The sequence below is a fragment of the Equus przewalskii genome, chromosome 1 (assembly GCF_037783145.1).
Source record: "Equus przewalskii isolate Varuska chromosome 1, EquPr2, whole genome shotgun sequence".
Taxonomy (NCBI): Eukaryota; Metazoa; Chordata; class Mammalia; order Perissodactyla; family Equidae; genus Equus; species Equus przewalskii.
In genome coordinates, this window is record NC_091831.1 from 138,585,777 (window position 1) to 138,599,709 (window position 13,933).

The window sequence follows — 13,933 nt, forward strand, 5'->3', positions numbered from 1 at the left end:
CAGAAGCAATAATTCATGCCCCTGGAAGTCTTCTTTCAGTGATGGGGGAGGCTTTCCACTGAACTAGCCATGCTTGTTCCCTGTGACTCCGTACATCATCTGAAATGTGGCTGGCCTTGGTTAGGAGTGCTGTCTTTACCATGAAACAGGCTACAGTAACTCTCCTCCCTGGGACTGACTCCATAACCTCAGCTTCAATCTCTCTGTGCCTCAGTTTCCTCATCTGTGAGGTGATGATGCTATTATTATCTTACTTTATAGTGATATTTTGAAAATTAAATGAGTTAATTCTTGTAAAACACTTGCAACAGTGTTCAATACATTGTAAGTGTTCAAGAAATAAGTGTTTTTGATGTAATAAACAGTGACCATGCTACCATTCTGACTGGTTGTGGTCAGGATCAGAAAGTTGGAAATCTATACAACTGGTAGTAGAAAAAGAGAGATTGATTATCAGAAGGGAAGGGAGACAGGAGAAAAGTATCAGACTAAGACTATGGCTGTGAATTTGTACTTCCAATTACTTGTGACTCCAGGTTTGCATTTCTTACTGCAACTACCTCTGTAATGGCCAGATTTACAAATTGCTCCTAACAAACTAAAGGAAAACTTTCAACTCCTATGTGTAATATCCCCAAGTAGCTCTTTTAGAATCTGGTGCTGGGAAAATAATGGGCCCATCCTTCTTAATGAATTGATTTTTTTAAAAATTAAAATAGATGGAGAGGGGTCTTTCAGCTGTTTTGGAACACCGTTTCCAACCTCATGTAATAACAACAAAATTTGATATAAAAAAGAATTAATGTCTTTCTAGCTTTGCCAAACTTGTGATTTGCTGTTCACATGTCATGATGGCACCTCCATTGCTGTTTCTCTCTGGAGAACTCACCTACAGCTCCGCTTGCTTTGCAGCCCTCCCACATTCCAGCATCTTCCTAGTCTGGGGTTACATTTTTTTGGAACCATTGCTTCTCCCTGCCCTGCCAGCACCTTTCTTACTAGCCATTGACTAATTATCCCAGTTCTGCTCCTGTTCCTGATTTTCCTCATACCTGTCAGCCCAGGTAGAGAGTCACTGTAACTTTCTCAGCTATTGTTAGCAGTGATTCCAGAATGACTGCCAGGCCTGTAGTGGTAATTTTGTGAATAAATTCTGTTATCTTCCTGATTTTCCTCAGATAAGAAACTTGTTATTTTTTAGGTCAGTTTCAAAGCTTCACCTCTCTTGGAAAAGCCCTCGATGACAAAAATCCTTACTAAGGAAGGAAAGCAAAACAAAACCCCAAAAACTTCTCTGAGCCAGATGACCCAATCTTCCTTCTTGCTCATGTGGTATAGAGAGGACAAATACTATCTCTTTAATCAGATGTGTCATTAGGGATAAGAATGGGCAACATCCTATGCACTCTTAAATAATTACCAATCATTATGCCTCAAGCAATTTTGCAGTTGTCAAATGTTATTTTTTGTGTTCTTCCATCTCCTGTTTTAATATTCCTATCTATAGAATTTGTTCTTATCTAGCAATCAACTAATTCTTTATGTAGTATTAGCTGATAGCGAAAGAGTGCCCCCATCCCATTTTAATAGGAGGATTCCTTTTAAACAAAAATGCTCATTCAAGGGTGAGAGGAATGATTCCCAAATGCTGACATTTTAGGTAAAATGAATGAAGTATTATATTCATTCATGGGGTGAAAGCTTTTATTATAGAGTTAAAAAAAAATTCAAAATTTCAGTGACATCAGTTTTAGATAAACAAACATTAAAAATACATAAGATGGAATGTTTACGTTGTAAATAAGCTCAAATATAAGTATTTTGGGGATGTATAGAAATAAGTTTTTATGTGAATAAAATTCTGTAGTAATTTTGTGTTCAGGCAGGATGTCCTCTCTGTTCCGCTAGGTCAGGACAGATTTTGTGGTGAAGATCAGATACCTCAACTTCCTCTTACTGTTGAGCAGTAAGAAAAAGTCAGGTCTAACTAGTTTGTGGATAAATGAATGACAGCCTACATATGCCCCACCTCTTGGTTTAATTGATTCTTCTTTGGTGTTTTTTTAGAACTGGAATAATACTGAACTTGGCACTACTAAGAATTCACAAAAGACCAAAGATAGCTAATGAATACAAAAATTATTCAACCTCATCAAAAGGCAAAGAAATGTAAATTAAAACGACAACGAAATACCGCTTTTTGGTCTATCGACTGAGCCAATTTTTTTTTAATAACTTAAGTCATTCCTGTTCAAGGCAAGGTTGTGTGGTTGCTGATGGAAGCATAAACTGGCCCAACTAATTTAGCAGACTTGAAGATGTTAATGTTTAGATATTTATGTACTAGGATGTTTATTTTAGTATATTTCAATAGCAAAAAATTAGAAACCTCAATACTGATCAGTAAGGTAATAGCTAAGCAAATTATGGTACTCATGTTAATAAAACCATTTAAATTATGATTTCAAATATCGTATTGTAAACCTGGCAAACAACTGTAATATACTAAGTTTAAAAGACAATACAAAATTATAATGAAAAATACTCTTACAATCTTTATAGAAGAAAGACTGAACAAAAATTGTGGATTTTTTCTGGATATGAGATTATGCCTGTGTTTTTCTTCTTTGTACCTTTCTTATTTCCTAAATTCTCTATAAAAGCTTGCTTTGCTTTTATATCAGAAAAAACATTCCTTTTAAAACTTGACAATTAGAAATATGAGACCTGCTAATCAGTTAAGAATTATACCGTGACCATTTAAGTAACTAAGTTAATGTTACTGTTCTCTCTCTAACAAAAAGAGACTCTTTATCCTCTCCATTAAATGTAATGCTACAGTTCTTTCTCTTCTCACCTCATTAAAAGTTCCAACTCGAAGTAAACAAGGTAGGACAATTAAGGCATTCTCTGAACTTCTATGATGGTGGTTAGATGTTTCCATCTGCTTAGCTTTCTTTAGTGTAACTTTGTTTATTCTAGTAGTTCTCACTGTGGTTCTGTGTTAGAACCAAGTGAAATATTTTTAAAATGCTACTAGGTTATCCTTCAGCTTCTTAAGGGCTATATATGTTTTGGTTTTTCACTTTTCTCTCTGGTCCCAATATATCAAAATATATATATATTTATGCTGGCACTTCACCTTTTCAAAAATCATTTTTCCTGATTACAAAAGTAATGCATGCTCATTGTAAACAATTCAAATACAGAAAAGTGTAAAATAGAAGATGAAACTTTCCCATAGTACCTCCCATTCTCCAAGATAACCATTGATGGCTTTCTACATTTTGTATACTTGTATTAGGTATATTTAAAAGCCACATATATTTGGTTTTTTAACAAAAATAAGATCATAATATAAATACTGTCCTGCAACTTGTCTTTTATCTAGAACTTATGTACTCATATAAATCTACTTTATTCTTTTTAACAGCTATAAAATATTTCATAGTTTGGCTATACCGTAATTTATTTAAGCAGCTCTCCTATTGACTGACATTTAGTTTCTTTCCAGTTTTTTGCGTTTATAAAAAATGCTGCAATGAACATTTTTTTCCATGTATTTTTGTGTACTTGTGTAGCTATTTCTGTAGGATTAATTCTTAAACATAGATTGCTAGGTTAAAGAGTATACACATTTAAATTTTAATAAATGCAGCTAATAACTTGGCCTTTTAAAAGGCCTACTTATACTTCCACCAGTGTCACGTAAGACATTGTTAGTAACACATGAGATTATTAATCTTTTCGGTGTTTGCCAATCTGATGAGGGAAAAGTAACACCTTACTGTTGTTGAATTTGCATTTCTTCACTTATTTGCCAAACTGAGCATGTTGTTTGACTATTCTTTGATCATTCATATTTCTTCTATATGTTTGCCTATTTTTTTGTTGGGCCGTTTATCATTTTCTCATTAGCTTGTACATCTTGTGGATCGTCTTGAATGTCTTGTTTTCTGGGGTCTAGGAGCCAAGCGAGAAGAAGGTGCCTCTGGACATGTCATTGTTCCTCAAGCTCCAGAAGCGGGTCACAGAGCTGGAGCAGGAGAAGCAGGTGATGCAGGATGAGCTGGACCGCAAGGAGGAGCAGGTGCTCCGCAGCAAGGCCAAGGTGCGCAGTGCTGTCCCATACGAGGGCCACGGGCTACCTGAGCTGGAGGCTGGGACTTTATGTGCAGTTCTGCAGTCTCTTCTCTAAGGGGAACCCGGTCCAGAAGTACGTTAACCAAGCAGCATTTGGTTCAGGTAGTGAGGGCTAACCTTTCCTCACCATTTTCTGGAAAGCAAGTAAATATTCTAAGAGAAAAAATGTGACAATTAAAACATAACTACTTATTTATAAAGTTTTTAACTTTATATTTTCCCTAGGAAGAAGAAAGACCGCAAATTAGAGGTGCAGAACTGGAGTATGAGTCACTTAAGGTAATGGGAATTTTCTGCCCAAGACTTTGAATGTCTTGTTTTGGCAAGGGACCTCCTCAGAGCCTCCCTTTTTCTCAGAGAACATCTTTAAGGACACCACAGACCCTAGCTTAACCTTTAGTCAGGCATTACTTCTAGCTTTGTGTTGTCTCCTTTTATAGATTCCATTTCATATAAGCTAGACTTCAGTCTAAACAGAAACAGGAGCAGTAGCTGCCATTGAGGTTGTGGAAGGTAGTAAAGGACAAGGACTCTAGCATCACACTGCCTCGGTTCAAATACTAGATCTGGCACCTGATGGCTTTCTGTGCTTCAGTTTTCTCATCTATAAAAGGCAGATGATAATATTTATCTTATAGGACTATCATGAGGATTATATGAAGTAATCCATGTAAACTGCTTAGAATAGTGCCTGACACAGAGTAAGTACCCAGCAAATGTTGGCTGCTGTCATTATCACCATCATTTTTAAATACAGATACTTTACATATATCAGCTCTAACTCTTACAGCAATTCTGCAAATAAGTATTTTAGTTCCCATTTTACAGATGAGGAAATTGAGGCCAAGGTATAAGTAACTTCCCTAGAATCACCCCGCTAGAAACCAACAGGAACAGGAATTGATCGTGGGTATCTGCTCCAAACCCCATGCTCCAACCACCAAACCCCACCGAAACTACGTGTTTGTAGAGAAAGGAAGCTAGATATTAGTTTGTAGAGTAGAAACGTATTCTTATTTCATAAAAACAGTTGGAAGGAGGGGGGTAATGTGGAGAAGTGTGTCTGAGCTATTAGGCTGTCAGCTATCAAGACACCCCCAGCTTCAGAAGTTTTTTAGGTTATTAATTAACTTATTAGTCTTAAACTTATTTTTCTCAGATTTTTTTTCTAGCTTATGTCAATTTTTTACTGTTTTCTGCTTTGTCAAATTATAGTCTAGAATAGCTGGAAAATTATAGTAAGGTTTATGATTACAACCAAACAAAGCTAAAAATTAGAAAAGCCACAAAATAGCATAAGGAAACTCATTATTTTAAAGCCCTTATATATATTTGAGAATTGCTAGGGTCTCTCTAAGCTGTCATGAAGTATTTTTCCCCCCAGTAATGTTGCTTCAAGTCTAATCCTGATATATCATTTCCTAATACTATGATTTGGAACAAAATTTATGCACAGAGATAGGACCCTCTGCTCTATAGAGTCCCCGCTGCCCATGGTCCAGAACTGCTGATCACCGCTGCCTCTCCAGCCTGTATGGCGTCTGGTATGGAGAATACCAGTCTTCTACCCTGCCTAAGCCATAATTCTTTTATCAGCTCCTTCCCTGAAGATTGTTAGAACCTTTCCACTGATATTTTAAAAACACTTGAATAATAATACTTTGTATTTACTTTACAGTTTGAAAAGTTTTTCCTACACCTTATCCTGTTTAGTCATTGTTACAACTTCTGGGATAAGTTTCTTTCCTTTCTAAAGCCTCGTAAACTGAGACTTAGAACAGCTAAGAGACCTGCTGTTAGGTGGTAGAGTCTGATCTTGAATCCAGGTCTCCAGACAATCAGAAACTTTCTAAACACCCTGGGTTCCTATCATCACTTGTTTGAAAACTAATTTTTACAAAAAAATAGTATTTACTTTTGAATACCCTAAAGAACCCGTTTGCCCTTTCTAAATTATAGCATGAGTAAATCTCTTGCTCCTTCAATCAAAGTACTACTTGGGTAGTATTTATGATTATGGAAAAAGAAAAGGGTGGCAGCAAAGGGTCGTCTCTTTCATTCTTACTGTCCATTGCCTTTTGTGCTCTTTGTCTGCTAGACTGGATCATGATACGGGTCACACAAGACAGGAATCAGGTGGGATGAGCTGGGACAAGCCAAAGGAATGGGGGTAGGAATCTGATCGTCAGACTTTCTCCCTCTGCCTGCCTCACACAAAAATGGACAAATAAAGACATTCTCTGTAGTATGTTAAAAATAAAGCCCAGATCACAGAGTTCCCAAGTATTAGTTCAGTGTTTCTCAAAATGTGGTCCCTGGGCCAGCAGCATCAACATCACCTGGGAACTTGTTGGAAGTGCAAATCTGTGGGCCTCACACCAGACCTGTTGGATCAGAAGCTCTGGGGGTGGGTCGAGCAATCTGTCCTCCAGGTGCTTCTGACGCACATTGAAGTTTGGGAAACACTGCATGAGAGCTTAGCTGTCAAAGTAAAGACATTCATGTGTTTTCTGTTGCAGAAATGAGCCATATGAATCTGATAACCAGTTGGTGAGAGACTGGGGATAGGAAGGAGCATTCATTTTCATATAAAATGGATTAATTCATGAAAGAAAGGGTTATATATTCTTAAACTAGGAAAAAAAAAAGAACTTTAAATAGTTTTACCATAACATGTTGAAAGGTATGATATGGTGCTACATACCCATGATTGCTTCTCTGGAAGAAACAATAAAATATTTTATCTTTATACACAAGTGTCTCACTTACACTCTCATGAGGCCTTATGTCATGTGCTAAGTAAGGTACCATGGTGCTTTTGTTTTGTTTTGTTTTCCTTTTTCTCCCCAAAGCCCCCCAGTACATAGTTGCTTATTTTTAGATGTGGGTCCTTCGAGTTGTGGCATGTGGGATGCCGCCTCAGCATGGCCTGATGAACGGTACCATGTCTATGCCCAGGATCCAAACTGGCGAAACCCTGGGCCGCCGAAGCGGGGCGTGCAAACTTAACTACTCGTCCATGGGGCCAGCCCCACCTTGGAGCTTTTAAATGACTGTCTACTTCACTTTCCCAACTGGTATCCTGTGGCATTTGTGTTTTAGTGTCAGTAAATAGAATTTAGTGTCAGAACTCAATTCTGGTTCCTAATGCCACTGTTTAAGCAGAGTGTACAGAGGGCGGTGCTAACTGGTGGCATGAGGATGCCTGAGAATAAGAGAAAGTATGGAGGGGGTAAAGGATGTGTATGTCCGTCTGGGTGGCTGAAGGAAGAGGCGGTCTCTCCTCTCCTGCCACCTCCCAAGGTTTTGCCAGCAACTTCGCAAGCACACTTCAAAACACTAAAGGGAATTTTTGGGTGGCCAGCCCAGTAGCCCAGCGGTTAAGTTCACATGTTCCGCTTCAGCAGCCTGGGGTTCGCTGGTTCAGATCACAGGTGCAGACTTATGCACCACTTATCAAGCCATGCGGTGGCAGGCGTCTCACATATAATGTGGAGGAAGATGGGCACGGATGTTAGCTCAGGACCAATCTTTCTCAGCAAAAAGAGGAGGATTGGTGGCAGATGTTAGCTCAGGGCTAATCTTCCTCAAAAAAAAAAAAAACACCACACACTAAAGAGAATTTTATTAGTTTAAATGATATGTAATTTTTTTATTAGAAGTGAAGAGCCTCGTTTTTCAGTGGTCTTTCCATTTTGCTTTACAAAGGAAATAAGAGGATGCTACTCAAGGTTTCAGGGATCTGCTCATCGGAACCATTCATTGGAAGTAACCTGACCAACTGGACTCTCATACTTGCCCTAGTATTACCCACAAACAAAACTGGGCTTCTTAGCTAAACTTACCCCTTGGGACTCAGCAATCTCTCCAGGCCTGTGAACACACCCTGGGCAGGCCTGGAATAAATTTGACTCTGGAATTTGGATTGATGAAGCAAACTACCATTCACCTTGCTCAACTCCCCTTGACGACTTTCTTAATTTAGTGAACAGAGTTCCCAGTAGCACCTAGAAGCCGTTCACTAGGGTAGCTCTGACAGTCTTTTCCAGCAGAATTCTTCTGCCATCTTCGGGGAAGGTGAGTATCCTGATGTAAAGTTGAGGACGACAGCAATGAACTGTTCCTTGTCTCTTCACACAGCGTCAAGAACTAGAATCAGAAAACAAAAAACTGAAAAATGAGCTAAATGAGTTACGCAAGGCACTCAGTGAGAAAAGTGCCCCGGAGGTGACCGCTCCAGGTGCACCAGCCTACCGTGTCCTCATGGAGCAGCTGACCTCTGTGAGTGAGGAGCTCGATGTCCGCAAGGAGGAGGTCCTCATCTTGAGGTCTCAGCTGGTGAGCCAGAAAGAGGCCATCCAACCCAAGGTAAGCGTGGGCAAGAGGGTAAAGTAGGTGCTGGCCTCCATTTCTCCCTCTCCTTTCCCTCCAATACATAAAGAAGCAAACACTAAAGAGCAGTTTTTAGTCTAGTTGAGGATATCATCCTTTTTAAAAAATTTCAATGTTGTTTTAAAACTGTTGCCAATGCCAACTGGAGTGAGCAAAAAGCAAGTGAAATCCAAAATCATCTTCAAAGTTTCATCTCTCACTTATGAGCAAAGGGCTTTTAAAATGAATCTTTTTGTAGTAATCTGGCCACAATAAATTTTGACCAAAAATCCATAAATTGCCTTGCTGTGAAAAGCAGTAAATATAACTTTAAAATTATTTGTTGAAAATAGCTTGTTTAGCTGGAAAGGTAGCATATGAAAAGGTTAGACATGACATCAGTGAGTGGAAGTTACCCGGAGGTGATTTCTGCTCACTTCAGGGAGTTCTGTTTAATAGGGGAGCTGTCCCTGCTGGGAGGGGCTGTGTTATTGGTTCAACTGAAAGGACCCATGCTGGAGGATCCAGATGGCCCTTTGAAGTCCTCCCCTGCCTTCAGGTAATTTGGGACCCAAGGCCGCCATGTGCTGGTGAGAAATGGGCCTTTTTGTCATTTGCCATCAGAGGGAATCTGAGTAATATATTAAAACCTGACCTGTGTACCTGCCCATGTTCATGCAGCCAAGTGTTACCGAGACTCAGGCAATCCAGTATCCTGGCTGCATGGCATGCCATATAAAAAATGACTATGATATATAATGAACTGGATGCCTGAGAGATCTGAGAATACTTGTCTTAGAAATAATAGTTCTGCATGTGGTTAACATACTGAACCTGGCACCTAACATTTGGATTTGATAAAGACACTTCACACCTGGGACCAACCCTGATCCAGAAAATAGCAAATTCTGAAAACAAGATATCTGACTAAATAATCTTGGGGGAAAAGAAATCCCAGTAACAAGTGGAGGTATATAAAGAAATGGGCTTCCTAGCCCTGATGGCCTAGCAGTTAAAGTTTGGTGCGCTCCACTTCAGTGGCCCTGGCTCGGTTCCCAGGTGCAGAACCACACCACTCGTCTGTCAGTGGCCATGCTGTGGTGGCGGCTCACATAGAAGAACTAGAATATACAGCTATGTACTGGGGCTTTGGGAAGAGGGGAAAAAAAGAGAGGAAGATTGGCAACAAATGTTAGCTCAGAGTAAGTCTTTCCCAGAAAAAAAGGAAATGGGCTTCCGTATTTTAAAACAAATCACAAACCCCGGAAGTCTGAAATGAGAAGAGTTCAGAAGGGGAATCTCTCCTTTGGCTTGGCCCTATACATCCCACCTTCCCCGAGGCTGTCTCAGTTTGGTTCCCATGATTACCATGGCTCCCTTTGCATGCTAACTGGAGCAGAGTCCAAAACCAGGTTCCTTTCTCTGGTCTCCTTGTGACAAACTGGTATACTCATAAGAAACTTTAGTAAAAGTTAAAGGAAAGGAAAAGGACAATGACCCAAGGAGCATAAAAACAATCCAGCAAACAGAGCACATAGTTCTGGTATCACACACTCTTACCCATTTCACATATTTTGTGTGACCACTGCTCTCCAGCCCCTATGGGCTGGTCCTGTCTAACCAAGATCCCTGCTCCCCAAGCTCCCAATCTATGCATGGCAGCAGCTTGTTCTTTCCTAGGAAAAATGCCCATGACAGTGATTGGGAACTTTCAGATGCAGGGCTGTTTGTCCCCTTCAGTTTCTAGTCAGAGAGACACATCATTTCACAAGTCCTTTGCAGGGCAGTGGTGAGTGACACCCTGCGAGCTGGGTGGTGATCCAGCCCAGCCACATCTGGTTTATCTGCTCCGCCTCCACGAGTGTTCGGGGAGGCTTCACTCGGACGAAGGGCCTCCTATCAGGACATTACTGTAACTCTCACAGACCTGGCTAAGAATTTCACCATATACATTAACAGCAGGGTCATTTTCTTACATACTCACAAATACTTTATAATTAGAAAAACCAAAACAACTCAAAAAGAATCTCAATCACTTGTTCCTGGGAATTAAGAGTTGCCACCACATAAATATATATTAATGTCCACCTTATGCCACTTCCATGAATGCTAATTTATATACTGAGTTAGTTTTAGGAGAAGCAGCTCATGGTTGTTTTTACAGTTAGCTTTTGTCTGTTATGATGGGGACTCATTGATGGAATTTATTTGTGGAACTAAGGGTTTATTGTTTTCTCCATTTGTTTTTTGTGCATGCTGACTTGTGATTTTCAGGATGACAAGGTAATTATAAAATTTTTAGTAAATACTTCTATTTAATCCTAATTTTTGGTTTATAAGTATCCTCCAATATATGCAGTTGATGCTTTCTGGCCACTAAGTGTATTTTGATATTTACAAATTAATATCCTATTTGACCCTTCCTATTTGGAAAGTCAGTGGGAAAATAATGAATGCAGTAGGCACCAACCTAGATCACAGAGAGCTCTCCGTGACTTCTAGTTCATAGTCAGCTCTGTGACTCACTGTGGTAGTTATGGGAGGCCATCCACGGGCAGGGGAGGGAAGCCCTTAAATTGTAGTGCACTCAAACCACAGGCTCTCCGGTGATCTCATTTCTACCAGCTGTGGGTTTGTTGGCCAAGGGTGAGGAAGAGCCTGAGGAGCTGAGCACACCCTTCCTGGAAAGGGTGGGATTTTCCTACGTGGTGCAACCCTTTCAGAAGTTCTGGTCACTGGCCTCGGGACACAAACTGAGCAGTGAGTCAGGAACTTCCTAGTGCTGGCAGTCCAAGTCTGATCCCGTGCCCCAGCCCCCGCTCCTTAGCGAAGGCAGGCCAGGCGAGGGAAGGACTGGCTGCTTACCTGCTACCAGGACAACAGTATGCTAAGAAGCCTGTCTTTTCTTTGGATTAGTTAATTAGACCAAGTTACCTAATTTACTAAAAGTTCAAAGCCACATCATGTAGGGCCTCAGATATCAGAAAATATGTGTAGCATTATTTAATACAGAAACTGAGTCTTTGAGAGTTATTACTTAAAACTTAAAAATCTGAGTATGGCCCTTTATCAAATAGAAAGATTTTATGCCTTTCTGGGAAAGAGGAAAAGAAATTTTCTGTGAAATGTGTACTAAAATATTTATAAAACATAGCTAAAGAAATGCTGCTGTTGGGCCAGCCCAGTGGTGCAGTGGTTAAGTTCGCACGTTCCGCTTCAGCGGCCCGGGGTTCGCCAGTTCGGATCCCGGGTGCGGACGTGGCTCCACTTGGCAAAAGCCATGCTGTGGCAGGCGTCCCACATATAAAGTAGAGGAAGATGGGCATGAATGTTAGGTCAGGGCCAGTCTTCCTCAGCAAAAAGAGGAAGATTGACTGCAGTTAGCTCAGGGCTAATCTTCCTCAAATAAATATATAAATAAATAAAATAATTTTAAAAAAGAAATGCTGCTGCGTGTGGTGTTCATGGGAAAGATTTTTAAAATTCAGTAAAATATGAGTTCTTGTTAATAGCTTTTATCAGATTATATTTGGTCTTCACTAAGGATGCATTTATAAACTCACAAAAGGACAGGATTTTTTTACAGGATATTTCTTATAAACACTGAATTTGAAAAGCAGGTATTTGTAGGCCTCTAGTTGGCATTAAAGTCGCCTTGGAACTGGTCTCGGAGATCCTGGTGTTTGAAGTGTGTGTTGTTAACTCCACCTCCTCCTGAGGCCTGGCTTTAGAGCAAACGTCGACTAAAGAATCCGATGTAGACTATTTAGACAGACAGGATGGGCCCCGGGTTCTCAAGTGTATTATTGTTTAGAGGCTGTGGAGCAGTGTTCTTATTGTCTCTTTTTGCCCTGCTTTAGGAAAGATAAAGAGTAGCTGAGTAGAAGCAAGACTTTGAAATTATGTTGGTTGTCAGACAGATTAAACCCAAAAGGAAAAATAACACATGAAGTAAAAATGTTAGGAAAATAGTCCTTTTTATACAAAATCATTATACAAAACCTGCCAGATGTTTATTTCAAAGGCTTATGTACCGTGCTATACTGTAACAGAGGAAAGAAGAATAACAGCAGGTGGTAGATATTTACAAGGAGCTAAACCCTTCCCCTTTATATATATTCAAAGATGGGAGAAAAACTTTTCTGAAGCATATCATCTGAACACCACCTTTTTTGTACTGAGTTTTTAGTGGAAAAATGAGCTTTATGTCAAATTTTTAGTGTTTTATTGGGACGTTTGTTTTATTATAACTGGTTAGAAAGAAGTAGAAAGAACAGCTTTGTACATTCCATTAAATAGTTGCTCGGTGTTCTTGCCTGGTTATTGTTCTAATGTTATATATATACTTTGAAATATATATATATTTATATATAAAGTGTGTGTGTATATATACACTTAGAAATATATATTTATGCTATATATAAATATAATGCTGTATAATATATATATATACACACACACACACACACACACAGCATTAGAACAATAATCAAGCAAGTACACCAAGGAACTATTTAATGGAATATGTGTATTTCACATAATGTAAAACACACGTAGTCTGTCAGTGATTTTATTTACAGGGCAGTGGTACTCTGGAATCTCACCCGTTTTGTAGTAGAGCATCAGGGATTCTAAGCAGAGGGACTGAAGGTGCCTTTTTCTCTTAACTGCGTGTGCCCCACTCTCCTCTGTAGATGCACAAAGCTGGGGCTGACATTCTGGTGGGGCAGACGTGTGCTGGAGTACTTAAACCTCCCTATTCTGGAGGAACAAAAAATGTTGTATGTGGTCCCAGGCTTTTGAGTTGACTCTTAATGTGGATATGTGTTATTTCCCCCTTCAGAATACAATGACAGATTCCACAATACTTTTGGAAGATGTACAAAAAATGAAAGATAAAGGCGAAATAGCACAAGCATACATTGGTTTGAAAGAAACAAACAGGTAAGTTGATACTTCTTTTATTCGTGTAATCACATCAATGATTATATCAATTCATGTATAATCATATCGATCCTTAGTCTTCAAGCCAGCCTCTTATATAGTCAAAGTGTTTATGCATTGCTTTATTAGACATCAACTGACCTTCACTGGGAATCCAAGGTTTCCAAATAGTCCTAGTTAAAATCTCAAAATTTAAGGTAGCATTATTGATGAGAGATGTCAGGGAAAATATTCTTTACATCAGGGAATATATTTCTGCATATTTTGGGTCTTAGGCTTGAGAGACTGCCTTGAGAAGAAAACCAGTTTCTCACTGTTGGCCTGTCGTGGATGGTCACTTTGATTCGTTCTTCACGATGGTTATCTGTGAAGGTTTGTAGGGGCAACTGCAGCTCTCACTAATTGAAACTTAGTGTGAAGAGAAGTGACGAAGTATCTGCAATCACGTCAGTGTTGGCTATATAATTAATTCTAA

The 13,933-nt window shown here is 39.4% G+C and overlaps 1 protein-coding gene across 5 annotated transcripts in view; it reads left to right on the forward strand.

Moving 5' to 3' along the window:
• MYO5A (myosin VA) overlaps nt 1–13,933 on the forward strand; it is a 187,240-nt gene that overhangs the window by 141,089 nt on the left and 32,218 nt on the right. For all 5 annotated transcript variants that reach the window (XM_070624215.1, XM_070624196.1, XM_070624199.1 and 2 more), the window contains exons 26-29: nt 3,968–4,111; nt 4,369–4,422; nt 8,284–8,511; nt 13,358–13,458. In XM_070624215.1, coding sequence (XP_070480316.1) covers nt 3,968–4,111; nt 4,369–4,422; nt 8,284–8,511; nt 13,358–13,458 — 527 coding nt within the window. The remainder of the gene's footprint in view (nt 1–3,967; nt 4,112–4,368; nt 4,423–8,283; nt 8,512–13,357; nt 13,459–13,933) is intronic.